Source organism: Nannobrachium achirus, assembly GCF_963921795.1.
Source record: "Nannobrachium achirus genome assembly, chromosome: 18".
In the NCBI taxonomy this organism is placed as follows: domain Eukaryota; kingdom Metazoa; phylum Chordata; class Actinopteri; order Myctophiformes; family Myctophidae; genus Nannobrachium; species Nannobrachium achirus.
The window spans coordinates 45,300,005-45,315,683 of NC_137825.1; the positions used below are offsets into that span (position 1 = coordinate 45,300,005).

The window sequence follows — 15,679 nt, forward strand, 5'->3', positions numbered from 1 at the left end:
TTTAAACAACTTCCTAGGCCTGAAGCCACCCTCCTCGAGCTCTGCACTGCTCTCTACTGTACATTTTAGCATGCACATTGCTCACATAGGCCTACTACTTGTGCCGATAAATGACATTACAAATCTATCCTCAGTATGTGTGCTAGAAACTTTATCTCTAAACATATCACCAGTCTCACACTGTACAGTACTGAGGTATATGTGGTAAATATACTGTATATAGCCTGCCCTATATTGATTACAATTTGACATCTGTCTGCAGAATTTCCCCCTACGTGGTCAATAAAGAGTAATTTATGTAATTTCATCCATAAAATCATGCTGAAAACATACATTGTTTTATATATAAGTATTTTGCCTTTGGTTTTACATTTCTTTTTATCTGTTATTTGTTTTATTTTAATCAACGTGATCTGTAAAATTGAAATCTATTCAATTCACACTTTACATATTGCCACAAATGGCACATGATAAGCTTTATAAATGCCACAAGTGGATGTTTGGTCAAATGACCAGATACATATGTTTTATTGTACAGTTCAATAAACTTAAAAAGCTGCACAGCCACATTCCAGGTATAGAGAACACACACATATTTACACTCACTCACTCACTCACTCACTCAGACAGACAGACACACATTCAACAACTGGCACCAAGTCGCGCAATTCTGAAAAGGTACAGAGGTTGAATAATGCAGGGTTTTGATAGTCTCTTAAGTGGTTGACGTTATGGTCAGGTCCTATCCGAGTTCTCAACGTTGTTTTGTGAACTCTGAAGCTCACTGATCTGTCTCCGGAGTTGAATGAGCTCTTCCTCCTGTTCCTCCACCCTCCTCTGCAAGCCATTGATGACCTGTAGGAGAAGATTTTTTTTTACAGCATGGCTCTGCAGCAATCTAGACATCTAGACTCTAGATGGCTAGACACTCGTTCCTAGATTCTAGAAGAGGGCCTGGAGCTAATATTTCAAACTGCTGGACTGACCCATCAGCAGCAAATGTCTTGTGTACACTGCCAAAAAGCCACAGAAGTACCTCTATACTTTTGTTATCAAATATGGATGATACTTAATATATAAAATATTTAACTTTAATTCTATAATGAAAGTCAAAGGGGCTCTGACTGAGCTGAAACTTACTATAGTACGTTAGCATTAGTCTATGATTCATACAGTATAGGAGCCATGCTGTTTCCATGTTGTTTCTGAGATCCACATGCTTTTTACATTGTGATTTTCAGTATTACGATCCTGGTGTATCGCTGAAGGGCGGCCCAATAGATTTTTGTGACCCAATGGCTTTTTCTCTAGTGCCACGCTCAGATACCTCCAAATCGAATGGACAAGCAGAGTGCCATGAAATTGATGCACTAAACGAGGATGAACCCTACTGATTTTGGTGATCCCATGGCTTTTCCTCTAGCACTCCTTCCTCCGATTTACAGTTTGCTGCTAGAAGGGATTTTAGACTAAGTATGCATTATTATTATCATTATTATATATTTTTTGTTTACAAAAATCACTATCATTTAACTTGCTTTAATTTTGCATAGATTTGGGATAGTATGTTACATATTAATTCAGAAAGGCATTTATTCAAAAGTAGATAAAAAGCTTAAGCAATCACACTGACTAAAAGATACTCCAACAAAACCATATTATAGAAAGGCTATCCAACCATACCATGTCTTTACTGCTGAAGAGTTCACTGCATAGGAGCTGGGTGGCATCGGGGCGGACACGGGGGTCTTTGCTTGTGAGCTGTGTGACGTGCTTGGCCAGGACTGGCCATCGCTGGCAGAAGGCATCTGGGATCTTCCCTTCTCGGAGATTCTCCAGGGTCCGTACTCGTTCCATCTCTGTGCCAAAGGGCTGGAAAAGCTCAAAGGCTACCACTCCTATGCTGTACATATCTGACTGGAAGAGTAACATGAACAAAATGTAAAGACGAGACTCAATACAGTTTGACATAAACTACTGTTAGGACAGTTGAGCTTACTTAATATACTTACTTTGGAATCATAATGGGTTCCCTGTAGTTGTTCAGGAGCAGCATACACAAACGTTCCCACACCTGTAGTGTGTGAAGAGCCTGTAAAATGACAAATTAACAGTGAAACAAATGTGGGTGGCACCATCTAGTGGTGATTTCAGGAGATACATTTCTGGATACACAAACTGTCACACAAGTCAATTATGCATTTACTGAGATGATTTAAGTAGTGTAAGGATAGGATACAACAACGTTTTCGTACCAGTGTTATGGGGGGAAGAAGGCAATGATTCATCTACTATTATATCCCTGCAGGCCAGGCCAAAGTCTCCTATCCTAACATGGTAGTCATGTCCATGAAGGAAAATGTTCCTTGGCTGTGAAAAAGACAAAAACAAAATCCATTTAAGTATATAAACATGAAATAAATGTATTCTACATAACATGGAGCACCTTATTTGGCATTTGCGGTAGTAGGCGATGCGTGTGTGAGCTCACAACATTACACAATATTAAATTAAATACTTACACAATAAGTATTTAAATACACAAAAAACATCTCAAATTACTTTTTCAATGTCAATGTATTTTTCCCTCTGAGAAATGGAGAATGGTAACAAGTTATCAATACAGACTTGTTGGAAAATTGGGAAATGTTTAAGGCATTGTCCAGCACTCAAGAAACAGGTTAGTAAATATCTACTAATAACATCTTTTCTCAAAAGCTACGACTCAGTTACTACTGTCTAAATTCAGCTACCTCAGGCAGCCCCTCACGATCACTTATCAGTTCCCATAATGCGCCCCAAACGCAGTCAGAACATTTATCAGCTGTAACAGAAAGACTGTACCGGTATGTCACAGTTCACAGCATCAAATTGACAAAATTACCATGATGATAAAGTCTTTAAGTTCCTCAAAACACCAAACACCCAAAACAGGTTGAGCTGTGAAGTATATTTCTTCATTTCCTCTTGCATGCAACTGCCACTCATGTCAGTAAATCATGCTCAGGTTGAAAACAGGAACGACCAGCTTTTGACACCACAGCTTAAAGTCTGCAGCTCCAAACATTCAGAGGATCTGCAATGAGTATCATGTTGGACAACAGCAACTACCAAGACTCTCATATTCAATGTTATTATGACAATGATTTCTACGTTGCAATTATGGAAGAAGATCTGGGACGCATTGACAACATATCAAAAAGGCATGGGAGCAATTTTATCATAAAAATAAGATGCGTGGGATCTGTTAACGTAGTCCATCAGGTAAGGAAAATGTGTTCTTGTTCTTGTAAATGTTGCTATTGAAAAGCGTATTTCACATCTTTAAAGACAGTGTCAAATGAATTGAAGCAAAGTTGCCTATATCGCAAGATATCATCCAACTATAGATATACAGTACATGAAAGCTGACTGTTCACATTTCATAATGTTTCTTCTGGTGTGACGGTGAGGTTTAAGAAAACTATTTTACTATTATTACTATTACTACCATTTGAAAGAATAACATTATTATAATAATTATTTGTATCATGAGCCAAACAAACAGTTTTACTATTCCTGTTAAACACATATTCTGAATATTTGACTACCATCCAACCTGTCCTGTCCTGTCTTGCCTTGCATTGCCTCAGGGGCCATCTATCCTTCCCCTTCATTTGGCTGCATGTTACAGAAGAGTAAAGAGCATCAAGTGCCTGCTGTCAGCTGGGGCGGATCCCGAGTTAAGGTGGCTACAGCAAACACAAACACAAATATATTCACGGATGTATTAAATGGCTTCTAAATCCTTCAAAGGTTTTTGTAAAATGTATGTTTCTATCTTCAGGTTCTCAAACAAGGACTACCAAAATCATATGTATTTGGCCATGGATCCCCAATCCCCACCTGAAAATAGGTTGAAGCAAAGATTTGAGTTGCAAAAGTTTGTTTTGAAAGATTAGCCCAAATATTCATGGTTTTTCAAAAATAGCAGACCTACAAGCTCATAGCGCGGGACTCGGTGCCGCGCTGTGAGCTTGTATATCTGCTATTTTTGAATAGCCAAAGTATAAAAATTGTGGTTATGTGACACAGACGCGTTCCAGGTCTAAATGGATTAACACGTGCCAGTATTACAAAGGATTAAAATAACGAACATATACATGTGGGACAAACAACGCACTGCTTACACCGAGATGTAAATATAGTTCCCTTTGGAGCATTGCAACACAAACTTCTTTTAATTCCAACTTGTGAAAGGTGTCTCCCAGTACAGTGACACACATTTCACTGGCTTTATTCCAGCTAAATGGCTGAGTGTTTCTTCACCGATACTTGCATAGTGTTTCAACCGCCTTATCTCTCTACCGCTCACAGGGACAATTACGGCCGCAATGCCCTGCACCTGGCGATTATCAGTTGGCCGTGTATCCAAAACGCCTGGCCCAAGTCGTCCTCCAGGTTCCAGGCTGTTGTGAACAGCATGCAGCTGCGGTCTGAGGCCTGCCTCCGCATCCTCTGTGACCACGGGGTCGACATTAATGCGCAGGTCAGTTTAGCTGACATTGTGCATGAGCAGGTGGGTTGTCCACACATCAACAGAACACAGTGTCTACAGTATCAACACAGATGTTGATAGACCCTCCTGTCTACTGGATGAAGGCAGCAAACCTCCCGACCCTCCTCTGATTATGAGACATATGGGCTCTATTATGATCCAGGTCTTATGCCTTATGCCTTAACTTCTTTGCCTTTTTTTACTATTTTGAAAAACATTTTTAAATACTTCAAATGCTGATCTACATCTGCACGTTGTGAGCTTGCAGATCAGCTATTTGAAATATAAAAAAATATATGTCTATATAGTAAAAAAAGGCAAAGAAGTTAAGGCATAAGGTATAAGACCTGGATCATAATAGAGCCCTGAGTCTCTGAGCACCAAACACAGCCACAATATACAGTATATATATATAAATGATGCTACAGTAACACAATAAATAGAATAATTGATGGATTCATTTGACGCTGTGATCGGGAATATCGGTATCGGCAGATACTGATTCCAGTTGATCAGTGATCGGTATCGGACCCAATCGGACTGAGTTTTTCAAAGAATTAGCACTATACCAATTTACAATTCAGGCATTTAGCAGACGCTCTTAATCCAGAGCGACTCTTAATATCAAAAGCTGGCATTCAAGAGATTAAATACAGGCAATGGGAAACTCAAAATATTACAGAACAATTATGCAAGATTCATTGTCAATCTCTGTCAGTACTTTGCCTAATCTTCCTTCATGATCTTATTTCAGGTGAAGAGCCAGCGCTCTCAGACAGCTCTCCACCTGGCTGTGCACTATGCGGCTCTGCCCGCCATCCACATCCTGGCCAGCTACGGTGCTGAGATCAACGCAGTGGACAGCACTGGGATGACAGCCCTGCACATGGCCTCTGGGACCCTCTGCAGAGACATCATAACCAGCCTGATCAGGCTCCAAGCAGACGTTCACGCGGTTAGTGTCACGTGACCCACATGATCCTTCAATCCGTTTGTATTATTACAGTATGTTTGGACATGTGAGTCCTGTGTAAAATGTAGTGCTTTAAAATTGTAACTTGGCAGTGTGTAAGTTGATACAGTGCGTGCGTTGATACAGTGTGTGCGTGCTAAACACCTCTTACATAAAGTAATGCATAGTAGTTACACTTCATGTAACACTTATATTTTTCTCATCTGGATTAAACTGTGACATGCTGTGTTTTGCTTTATCATTTGCTTCTAGTTTACCACATAAACCTTAAAGCCTGAATACATAACTAACCAGAGTCCCCAAGGTGTCCATACTAGGCCCCCTCCTTTTACCCTCTACATGCCCCAAATAGCCAATCTAGAAAGCCCACAATGCAAGACAATGCTTTGTGGATTAATTCAGTTTGATATCCTGTTATGTTCTTTGTATAACATCAACACCTTGATTTGTTAATGTTTTTACAGGTTGTGAAATCGTCGGGTAACACCCCGCTACACGTAGCGGTCATGGCGGCGACCACGCGGAGCACCAGGACGCTGGACGCCGACATGAGCTGCATCTCTGAGCTGGTGGCGCAGGGGGCGGTGGTCGACGCCGTGAACCATGCTGGCAGGACGCCGCTGCACGAGGCCTGCAGCTGGGCCAAGGAGGAGCTGGTGGACGCACTGCTGAGGCACGGCGCCGACGTCAACAGGCTGACCACGGCGGGGGACAGCTGTCTGTATCTGTTCCTGGACCACGCGGCAAACGTGAGGAACGGCTCTCTGCTCGCAAAGCTCCTCGGCCTGACGGCCCCACTCACTTTCTACAACCGGGACCAGCGGCTGCCGTACGCCCTGAGGCAGCCGCGGTTCTCGAGTCAGAGAGACCAGCTGCTGAGCATGAGCCAGCAGCCCAGGAGCCTCCAGGACGCATGCAGGAATCACATCTATCTAAACCACGGCGGGGGCAAGAGTGAGGAGCTGAGAAGAATCCTGCCAAGGAGGATCTATGACTTTGTCTTCAGCTGCTGGGAAACTAAGCCCATCGCTTTTATGACAGAGGATGCTAACACTTTCAGTAACTTCTTTGGCAGTCCTCTGCCAAGACCTGAATACGCCGCATCAACATGAAGTTGACTGCGCAGGCGAAGACATCAATATGGACATAAATATAAGCTTGTGTGACCTCTCACAGCCAGGTTACATTAAATTCACCAGACATGCAGTAGTAGCACGTTACCTTCAAGTCTCTATGCATGATCCCCCTGGAGTGAATGTATTCCACCCCTTCCAGTATTTTCCTCAGAAGGCCGAGAGTGTGGTCTGGGTCCACACCCCCATAGGGACCTGAAAATAAACAAAAGATTAATTCCATAATTAAACAATATTACACTCCATCCAGTATGTTCCTATTCCTAATACTGTTGTTATTGCCATGACAGTGATGCATTTAGGAATTTGTTCCATTATCGTCACAGCATCACGATTATACAATGGTTACCACCAAAAAAGCTTTTCTGAACATTATTTAGATGTATCTGAATTCTGAATACATTGCCGCACTTTTGTGAAGTACTAGTCTTTACACACTGAAGACATACTCATTGTTGATAAAACTCTATACATTTAACTACATCCATCCATATACTTATTTTTGATAGACTGCACATATCCAGTGGCAATAGACGTAGTGATATATATACATATTTGTTTTAATATTCAATGACATATTCACTGTATATTTATATTCCTTTATAGACTGCACAAAGAAGGAAGACAAAAAAGAAAGAAAGAGACCTCATCCAGAGGCTCGTTGCAGATATCTAGTACAAGAATGGGGGGGGGGGGTTGCCTTTATTGGCCAAGGGGTTTGCCTTTATTGGCCAAGGGAGGTCCAGTAGACTGACAGGAAATGGGGAGAGAGATGGGGAGTGACATGCGGTAGACGTCGTCCGGATCGGGAATCTAACCGGCGACGCCGCGGCAACCATGCCTTTGTGGCAGTGCCTATGTGGTATGCGCCTTGACCAGTAGGGCCACCGGACGCCCCTATCTTATATCGTTTTGGATCTTTATTTGTATTTCTTTTCTTATTTATCTTGGTTTAGTGATTGACTCTTCTCTTAACTGTACCTCTCCTGTGTTTCACTCCTACTGCTACTGCTGCTCTGACATCTGAAATCTCTGTCCTGGGATCAATCTATTGTCTTATCTGATGTGTGTGTTTCCGTTTGGCAGACTGATATTTACAGTGATGATTGAACATGGCTGAGGTGTACTTTGTAATGTAAGTACGGCTAGAGAGCGTACGTTTCCAGAACTACCAAGTAGAAGTTCACAATAAAGCCACAATTCAATAGATTGGTCTTCAGGTCTATATTATACGTATATAGTTTAGGTGTACATGCATGTGTTATTGAGTTGCTGCAGAATATTTACATCTAGAGGCCAGTTGGTCTGTGGCCCTGGTGTTCCTCTCTGAGATCCAGTCTTTCAGCGAGTGCTCACACAGCTGCATCTGGATGTAGAGCATCAGATGGAACTGGACCTGCACACATTAATCATGGATGATGGACATGGACATATAGGGCCCTATTTTCACCAGTGACTTACCCCATATCCCTAAACTTCTTTGTATTCTTTACATTTAAAAATACTTCAAATAGACGATCTACATCGACAGGTTATAAGCTGCCATTTAAAAACAGTAAATGGCAAAAGATTTAAGGGGTAAGGCACATAAGGGGTGGAAATAAGGCCTGCACACATAAAACAAAATCAACCAATAACATTTGCATTTTATTTGCCGTGTTGGAAAGCACGCTAGTTACTGTACTTTAGTATCTGTTTTTGCCAATTTGGAGACAATCTATCTTTGCTATACTTTGTATGTGTAAAAAAAAAAAAAAAAAAAAAAAAAAGGGGGTTTAGAGTGAGTACAATATCACATTCATCTCTTAGTATTTTGTTGTATGGACAATAGTATGTGTATTGATATAGTTGAAAATAAATTCACATTATAATCCATCAGATTATATGCAAAGACTCGACCAAAAGGGGTAATATTTTCAAAATGATGGTGGTATTTAAATATATTCTTCAAAGTAAAATGAAATAGAACACTAAAACAAAACATGACAAAGCAAACATCGAGTATGTCTCATGTGTCTCATGAACAGTAAAGTCCTCAATGGACCTACGAGTCCGGATGGTCACTTTGATTACATCTACTCTCAGAGTTAGATTACCACTTATTCTACTATGTAGTCAGTGGACTGCCTACCTCACCGAAAGACCTTCTAGCTGCATGTTTATCCAGCCATTGCAGACCCTCCATGCCAATGCAGGAGTTGTTGTTCAGCTCCGCTCTCATCTCGCTGGAGTCCTCATCCAACGGGTCCGAGTCATCCCAGTCCACTGCGGGACAGGAGGAGGGTGCCACTGGTCCATTCTGCCGCTCGCCCAGGAAGGCACAGGGGACATAGTGCTCTGGGATGCGACGCATCGTCTTGGGACACACCACCTGGCCCCGATCCGGGATTGAAACTAAGGCTTTGATCGAGACCGTTTCTGTTGGAGCTCCATTGGCGGCTATAGCAGCATCCGGCTCGGGGTGACTGGAGTTTTGGAAGACTATCGAGGAACCAGAGCCACTACTGTCACGGTTTTCATCAGTGCTATGAAGGTAAGATGAACATCAAGTTAACACAAACTTTATTGGTGCCATGGCATTGGTCCGAAATCTCATTGTTCCTACATCCCATTAGTCAGAATCTGGTGATGTTAACCTGGTGAAAAATACTATGCCTAAACCTAAACCTAACCTCAGTAAAACTATGCCTGTGCCTAAACCTAACCCAAACCTCAGTAAAACTATGCCTAAACCTAACCCTAACTAAATTCTGACTAATGAGATGTAGGACTTATGGGCAGTCCCCACTTTATCTAGAATAACTTTAAGAATCTTTATTTTTCTTTATCTTTGTTCCATTCTTAATTTTACTCCCAGTTTAGTCAAGTCAATTCCCAAAGTTTAGAGTCCCTGTCACTGGCTGACTGCTACCCCTAATGGGTACAGGGCGGCTGTAGCTGAGTGGTTAGAAAGGCCGCCTGGGAATCAGTTCACTCCCCGGCCCACACCTACGGTACATGACACACTTAACCCCCTAAGTTATCCCCGAGGTGCTGCCCGTGTAGCGACTACTGCTCCTGATACTTAGGATGGGCTAAATGCAGATACCACATTTTACTGTATTATGCAAATATACAGTGATAAATACCGCAAATGAGTGCGGGCCAAATTATTATAATCATTACTGATTGGTCATGGGGAGGGTGCAGCCAACTACGCTTTGTATTTTATTCTAGACTTTGTTTATTTATTTGACTTAATTATTACATTATTATTGTCATCTTACCCTTCTTGTGTTGTAGGTGATTTCAGTGATGGCAGGGCAGGCTGAGAGGCTGGAACAGAAACAGTTCACAAATTAAAGCTTGCCTAATTTAGTGCAACATATTATCGTCACCCATTTCAGCAAGACATGTATGAATGGAATCCCGGGTGTAACTCACATACTGCAGGCTGAACATGCTCCATCCAGGCAGTGTGATAGCCTACCACATTCACGTGCTGTAAACTGGACAGTACCTTAACCTCCCTGAGGACCTGCAGTCAAGACAGAGACATGTATTCACTGTAGACGTGTGCGTTTCAATCATTACCTGATACTCACATCCACCAGTAATCTAGCAAGTATCCCACCTTCATGCAGTCCTGCCTGGACACACTCTTAATGAGAATCTTCTTCACAGCATAATCCTGGCCATCCAGCTTATTTGTAACCTAGAGAAATAAACGGACAGTGGTCAAAAGTAAAAAGGAAAGTTTGTTTCAGTATTAGCTGCAATCCATAACTTTTTGGGGGTGAATAAAATTGTATTTCTATTTGTAGTATACAATGTATTTTAATACAATATAACTAGCACAGCTGCTGTGGTTGTAATTGGTCTCCCTGCTCATATAATGAGATCATCCTGTGATCAGGTTGGACCACTGTTGGTCCTATCTACAATACTTTTCTTTCCCTTGGCTGTAACTGTATCTTAACTGCTGTGCTGCATTTGGTGACCAAGTGCAGCGGTTGACAAGTGGTATTGCCCGAATGCCCAAATTGAATTTCTCCCATGAGTAAGCAGGTGAGATCTAATTAGCTCAGTGGCAGAGACTTCAGCACTTGCACAGAGGACCAGGGTTCGAATCTCAGGTTGGACATGAAATTTAAGGATGTGCAGGAACGGAGTGGAGTGGATGAAATACCTTGAAAACCTTGCCATAGGATCCTTTCCCAAGTCTACATATCTCTTCAAACTCGCTGAGATATCGTGATGTCTGTGCTTGGAATAGTCCTTCTTTGGGTCTGTGCGAAATAGAAGAGAATCTCATAGTATATTCCTTACAACCTCAGCGAGATCAATCAGTAATTGAGCAAAGAAACAAACAATTAGTGCTACTTACCTTAAAGTAAGCTCCTGAGTGTCTGTGCCAAGAAGCTGTGGATCCTATGAGACAATGAGAGTCAGATGAGCATTGTGTCTACTGTCTATACCACATAAATAAGTTCTGACAGCATAATATGATCACCAGGGAAAGCAGGGAACGCAGGGAAATATAATTGTAATAACAATAGGCAAACCACTGATTGAATTGTAATAACAATATCGACACCATTGATTTCACCATTGATTGATTGATTGAATACTAACTTTATCAGTATGTTTGGGAAATAGTACAGTAGTACAGTTAAAACATTTATCCTAAAGAGTTTAATACAGCCCTAGGGCATTTGTTTTCATTGTGGTCCTTTGGACTCGTTTCATCAACACATACAATACATAAACATATCAGCAACAACACAACTCATTAATTCTAGATCATGTGTACAGGAGATTTTACCATCATGCAATATAGTATAAGTTAGGCAAGTGAAGTGCAGGTGGGCACTGAGACCAGAGTTATGAGTGTGTGTGGAGGACGGACATTAGCAGCTATTGGACAGCGAATTGTTTACTGTTGTGTTGACTATTCTAGAAGCATCATTGAAACAGCTGTGATGATGGGAGGAGGTCACTTGATAACTCTCTCTATCTGACCCAACCCCTCTATTTCCTCTATCACCCATGCCAGATTTCTACATACAGTAAGTACTCACCCAAAATAAGCCAAATACAGTAGATACTTGTTCAAGGTATTAAGTCAATTCTAATTAATTCTTATACCAGACATGGTATTGCAATAGATATTAGAAGTAGGAGAAAACTTGAATGAGAAGTTAAAACTGCCTGCTGCAGCCATCCTACTACCCCAGGAGAGAGACTTTGTGTATTTTTTTGCATTTTCGTGCAAACTGTAATACTAACTAGAACATGCCAATATAACTTCCTTAATGTTGCAAAATAATTGTTACAATAGCTTGAAGCTGAATATTTTTGTTGATCAGGATATTTGCTCATAAATAGAAGTACAATCCACGTTTTATGCCAATTCCACAATTTATGCAATTCATCCCAGCTGATGGAAATGTGTTCAATTCATACGTTTTTATTGTGTTCTTTAAAAGGTTAGCCTAACTGGTATGACGATAAAATGTCTTTGTCAGTGTCTACATAAGTTATGGCTCCAGTTACCTGTACCAATGAGGAGCTGGCTGCATGCAGCAGCTCTGTGAAGGCCCTGTTGTGTTGGAGTCTGATGGTGCTGAACTCATCGCTGATGGCCAGAGGGGAGAGGAGGTTCATGGCAGCTAAACGTTGGCCAATGGCTGTTCAAGAGAGAGAGGGCACCAAACACTATAAATGCTTATTACAGAAAACAAAAAAACAGTATGGAACCATCTGCTACTAGAGAATAAAATGTTCTTTTTAAGCATGCATTTCAGAGCACACATTTAACTGAATAATGTATTTATATGATAGAACATAGACAATGTAATATAAAGGCAGCATTAAAATACATACTTTGAAGCATGAGTGATAACATCTCAGAGGCGAAGGTAGCCAGCACTTCTCACAGGCGAGAAGTGAGACCCCCCCCTTCTTTTACCACCCACCCCCACTTTATATAATGTATTTTAATTTTTTTGTAAATCCAACGAATGTTATTGTGTTTTTGTTGCTATGTTTGAAACTGAGTGGCGTCCTTGGCTTCCGATGTTAAAAAGACTGTAAAAGGCCTTATTTGGGATGTTCCTGTTGGGCAAGATGTTCCAACTGTATCTGTGCCGGGCGTGACTACTGTAAATATGTTGTTTGTTCGTTGTGGCTAATAGAATATTCAATTCAATTCAATAAAAAAGCATAAAAAACAACTAATCTCTAGACAACCAACACCATATAAGGATAATTTCTGTCCATTGGGGGGTTACCTTTGAACAGCATATGCGAGCGCGTCGGGTCGCGCTCATAGACGACACACAGGTGCTCTAGCAGAGAACCCAGGAGAAGCTGGTTGGGAATCGCCGAAGCAAATTCTTGGATGGAAGGGTATTGCTGCCCCGTCATCAGAACCTCACGGCTGTCATCGATGTCAGTAGCTGAAAGCACAAAAAGGAGAATATTAGGAGAATATCCGGAAAGGGAAACATCAATTTGACGAAGTCAAAGATAATTATAGATTGGGCCGCTGTTTCCACTTTTGTTTCCTCCTTTTTCTGATCATGACGTTTTCATTTACAGCACCCGACACTCTAGGAATAACATACATAATAATAACACAATAACAATCAACTAAGTGTTTAAGTTACGATTATGAATATTATATATAATCAATGAAACACAGCCTAACTTACCTTTAACAATAGCTCCTACTATCAACTCAACAATGTGTTTACCACACAGGTCCATTTGATTCTTTATGCAATATAAAAGAACCCAGAGCAATATCGAACACGATCCTCCAATTCACCTCCACAGCGGTGAATGTTAGGAGAGCATCTTGTTTATGCATATGGGGGAGTGCTCAGTGGTAATGCTTATCTGCCAAGGCCAGTACACACACAGGCCCTCTCCACCTAAAATGACGCGACAGGGCAGTGTGCCAGAAACGGGGAAAGGGGGCTGGTCTACTTCTACTTTTTTTTTTACACACACTTTCTGACACTTGGACTGAGGTTAACCAGGATGTGGATATTTTAGCTAGAACAGAATACAGAGCTTGTGTTTAAAATACAGCACAGAGTATCAGTATACAATAGACAATAGTGTACTAGTAGTTATTCATCATTGAGACTAACTAGACAGTTGTACAATAGCACTGTAGCTGCATAGTTAGTTACTAGAGTGCAGCTACAGTGCTATTGCTCTTTTGAGGCTTAGAAAGAGACAGTTGTTTGACAAATACTGGATTTAATTCTATTCTCCTTTGACGATTTATCCATATCTTGAAAGACCTCAACTATTAAAAGACATTTTCAGTCAATTTGCGTTGCTTGTGTAGCTGACAGGAAGTGTACTTCCTGATATTCATCACAAGCACTACAACAGTACAGAAACACATTGCCCTCTCCTGTTTTCACTGTTGTTTTGGTAAAGCAAAAGTAATATGTAAAGTAATATTGCCCAACACTGTATCCCTTTAACCTTCAAGCCAATCATGTTTGCGTTGTCAAGTGTTAAAAAGGTCTGTTTCTTGAAAACTATTGAATCTGGGTTTGCTAATTCCATGCACCACCAGTGTCCCAGATCTACAACATACTATGCTCCTCAAATTGCCTTGCAGCATGCTTTGTGAACTTGCAGATCAGTTATATTCGGACTGTATTTACTATTTACTGTCAAGGTAATAGATTGTCAGTGACTCCACCCACACAGTGTTGAAGGTGAAGTCACTCATGGTCAGTGGGTCAACCATAATATAAACAGCAACAAGCTGCTATACTCATACTGCACTGTAATGCCCCTATCTATCATAGTAGTTACTACATTACTGTACTTACTGTCAAATTGGACAACGTCCTCCTCCTCCTCCTCTTCGCTTGTCAAACTGAACACACTGGCCTCGTGTCTTCTGGTCGTTCTAAAGCTGTGGTGAATCAAGAGGTCTTTACTAATACTAGTACCACTACTAGAACATTCCTCTGACCTGAACTCTTCAGCTGTTGATGTTGTGGTGGAGCGGAACATTGCTTTACGTTGTGTGGTTAAGCCGCCAGTCGAAGGAGTTATTTTTTAAACAAACGAACGACACCGCAAGAGCTACGTACATTATCTAAGTCCACCGGACGCTTTGTCCAGGATTGGTCATCATGCCTCTTGCGTTTCTATATTTTGATATTCTGTGATATAAATAACAGTAAAAGTTAACAGCTTGCCCAATGCCCAGACATGTACTGCGAGTCAAGTGTCCGCCGCCATGTTTCACAGGCACAGACGCAGAGGCACCGTCTGACAATGTTGTTCACATTATGAACATGTACATTAGGATATCAACGAATATATTCTTTAATTTACTTGCACTAAAATCTATAATTTACACAATGTGGTGCGGCGTCCATTATATATACGATTTCCATTTTAGCCATGATAGAAAAAGGAATATATCAACACGTAATTTCTTAGTGTGGTTGGTTATAGATAATCCCTAACTCTCTACTCCGCATTGGCCCAGCGTAGGTCAGGGGGACGGATGATGAAATCATTGAAATGTTTTACAAAATAGAGCATAAACAGCTAGTCTAATTTATTCTTTCAAGAAAAGGTATTTTTATTCATAGTTTCTGAAGTTAGGTCTGCTTTTCTTTAAACAAAGTTGAACCATAGATACATTCAATAAAAAAAACATAATTATAAAAACATAAAAATGTATAATAAACGGTATTAGACTTTTTTTTTTATTAGTTTAGTATATTCCGTTATACTTTATATACGTGCAAAATTGTGCACACAAAAATATTCTTTTTAAAACGGTTAGGTGTCGGACTGTCGGTACAGTTATATAGTAGCCTGGGCTGGCTTCCAATTTCGGGCTTTTGATCCGGTCGGGAGCGGAAGAGCTCCTACGTTTTTCTGTAGTCCAAAACGGACTACACTTTGGCCGGAAACAATGACCGGAAACAGTTTTAACCCGTACTTGCGCATGCGCTAACTACTTGCGCATGCGCTAAACTGGGTTGAAACTGTTTCCGGTCGTTG

The 15,679-nt window shown here is 41.0% G+C and overlaps 2 protein-coding genes across 3 annotated transcripts; one reads left to right on the forward strand and one right to left on the reverse strand.

Moving 5' to 3' along the window:
• Nucleotides 1-569: 569 nt before the first annotated feature.
• Nucleotides 570-14,889, reverse strand: eif2ak1 (eukaryotic translation initiation factor 2-alpha kinase 1). 2 transcript variants are annotated; one of them, XM_080747834.1, is made up of 15 exons: nucleotides 14,485-14,889; nucleotides 12,916-13,083; nucleotides 12,179-12,312; nucleotides 11,010-11,053; nucleotides 10,812-10,911; nucleotides 10,257-10,337; nucleotides 10,067-10,160; nucleotides 9,910-9,958; nucleotides 8,775-9,168; nucleotides 7,931-8,039; nucleotides 6,732-6,838; nucleotides 2,256-2,370; nucleotides 2,013-2,092; nucleotides 1,684-1,917; nucleotides 570-855 (listed from the first exon to the last, which is right to left on the reverse strand). In XM_080747834.1, exons 1-15 carry the CDS (start codon nucleotides 14,669-14,671, stop codon nucleotides 736-738), a joined length of 2,016 nt encoding a protein of 671 aa, XP_080603960.1. In that variant the 5' UTR covers nucleotides 14,672-14,889; the 3' UTR covers nucleotides 570-735. The 2 variants fall into 2 exon arrangements, with proteins under 2 accessions (XP_080603960.1, XP_080603961.1); XM_080747835.1 differs by lacking the exon at nucleotides 14,485-14,889 and adding an exon at nucleotides 13,339-13,465.
• LOC308303810 (ankyrin repeat domain-containing protein 61-like) lies at nucleotides 4,909-6,650 on the forward strand. The gene is made up of 2 exons (XM_080748309.1): nucleotides 4,909-5,492; nucleotides 5,975-6,650. Exons 1-2 carry the CDS (start codon nucleotides 5,277-5,279, stop codon nucleotides 6,620-6,622), a joined length of 864 nt encoding a protein of 287 aa, XP_080604435.1. The 5' UTR covers nucleotides 4,909-5,276; the 3' UTR covers nucleotides 6,623-6,650.
• Nucleotides 14,890-15,679: the final 790 nt, after the last annotated feature.

Bases quoted from the DNA above. Each gene is read 5' to 3' on its own strand.
- LOC308303810 (XM_080748309.1), top strand. From the start codon at position 5,277: ATGATCTTATTTCAGGTGAAGAGCCAGCGCTCTCAGACAGCTCTCCAC. The intron at 5,493-5,974 runs GTTAGTGTCACG...ATGTTTTTACAG, and splicing joins TCCAAGCAGACGTTCACGCG to GTTGTGAAATCGTCGGGTAA.
- eif2ak1 (XM_080747834.1), bottom strand. From the start codon at position 14,671: ATGTTCCGCTCCACCACAACATCAACAGCTGAAGAGTTCAGGTCAGAG. The intron at 11,054-12,178 runs GTAACTGGAGCC...ATTGTCTCATAG, and splicing joins CCAGCTCCTCATTGGTACAG to GATCCACAGCTTCTTGGCAC. The intron at 2,371-6,731 runs GTAACGTGCTAC...TCTTTTTCACAG, and splicing joins TCATGCATAGAGACTTGAAG to CCAAGGAACATTTTCCTTCA.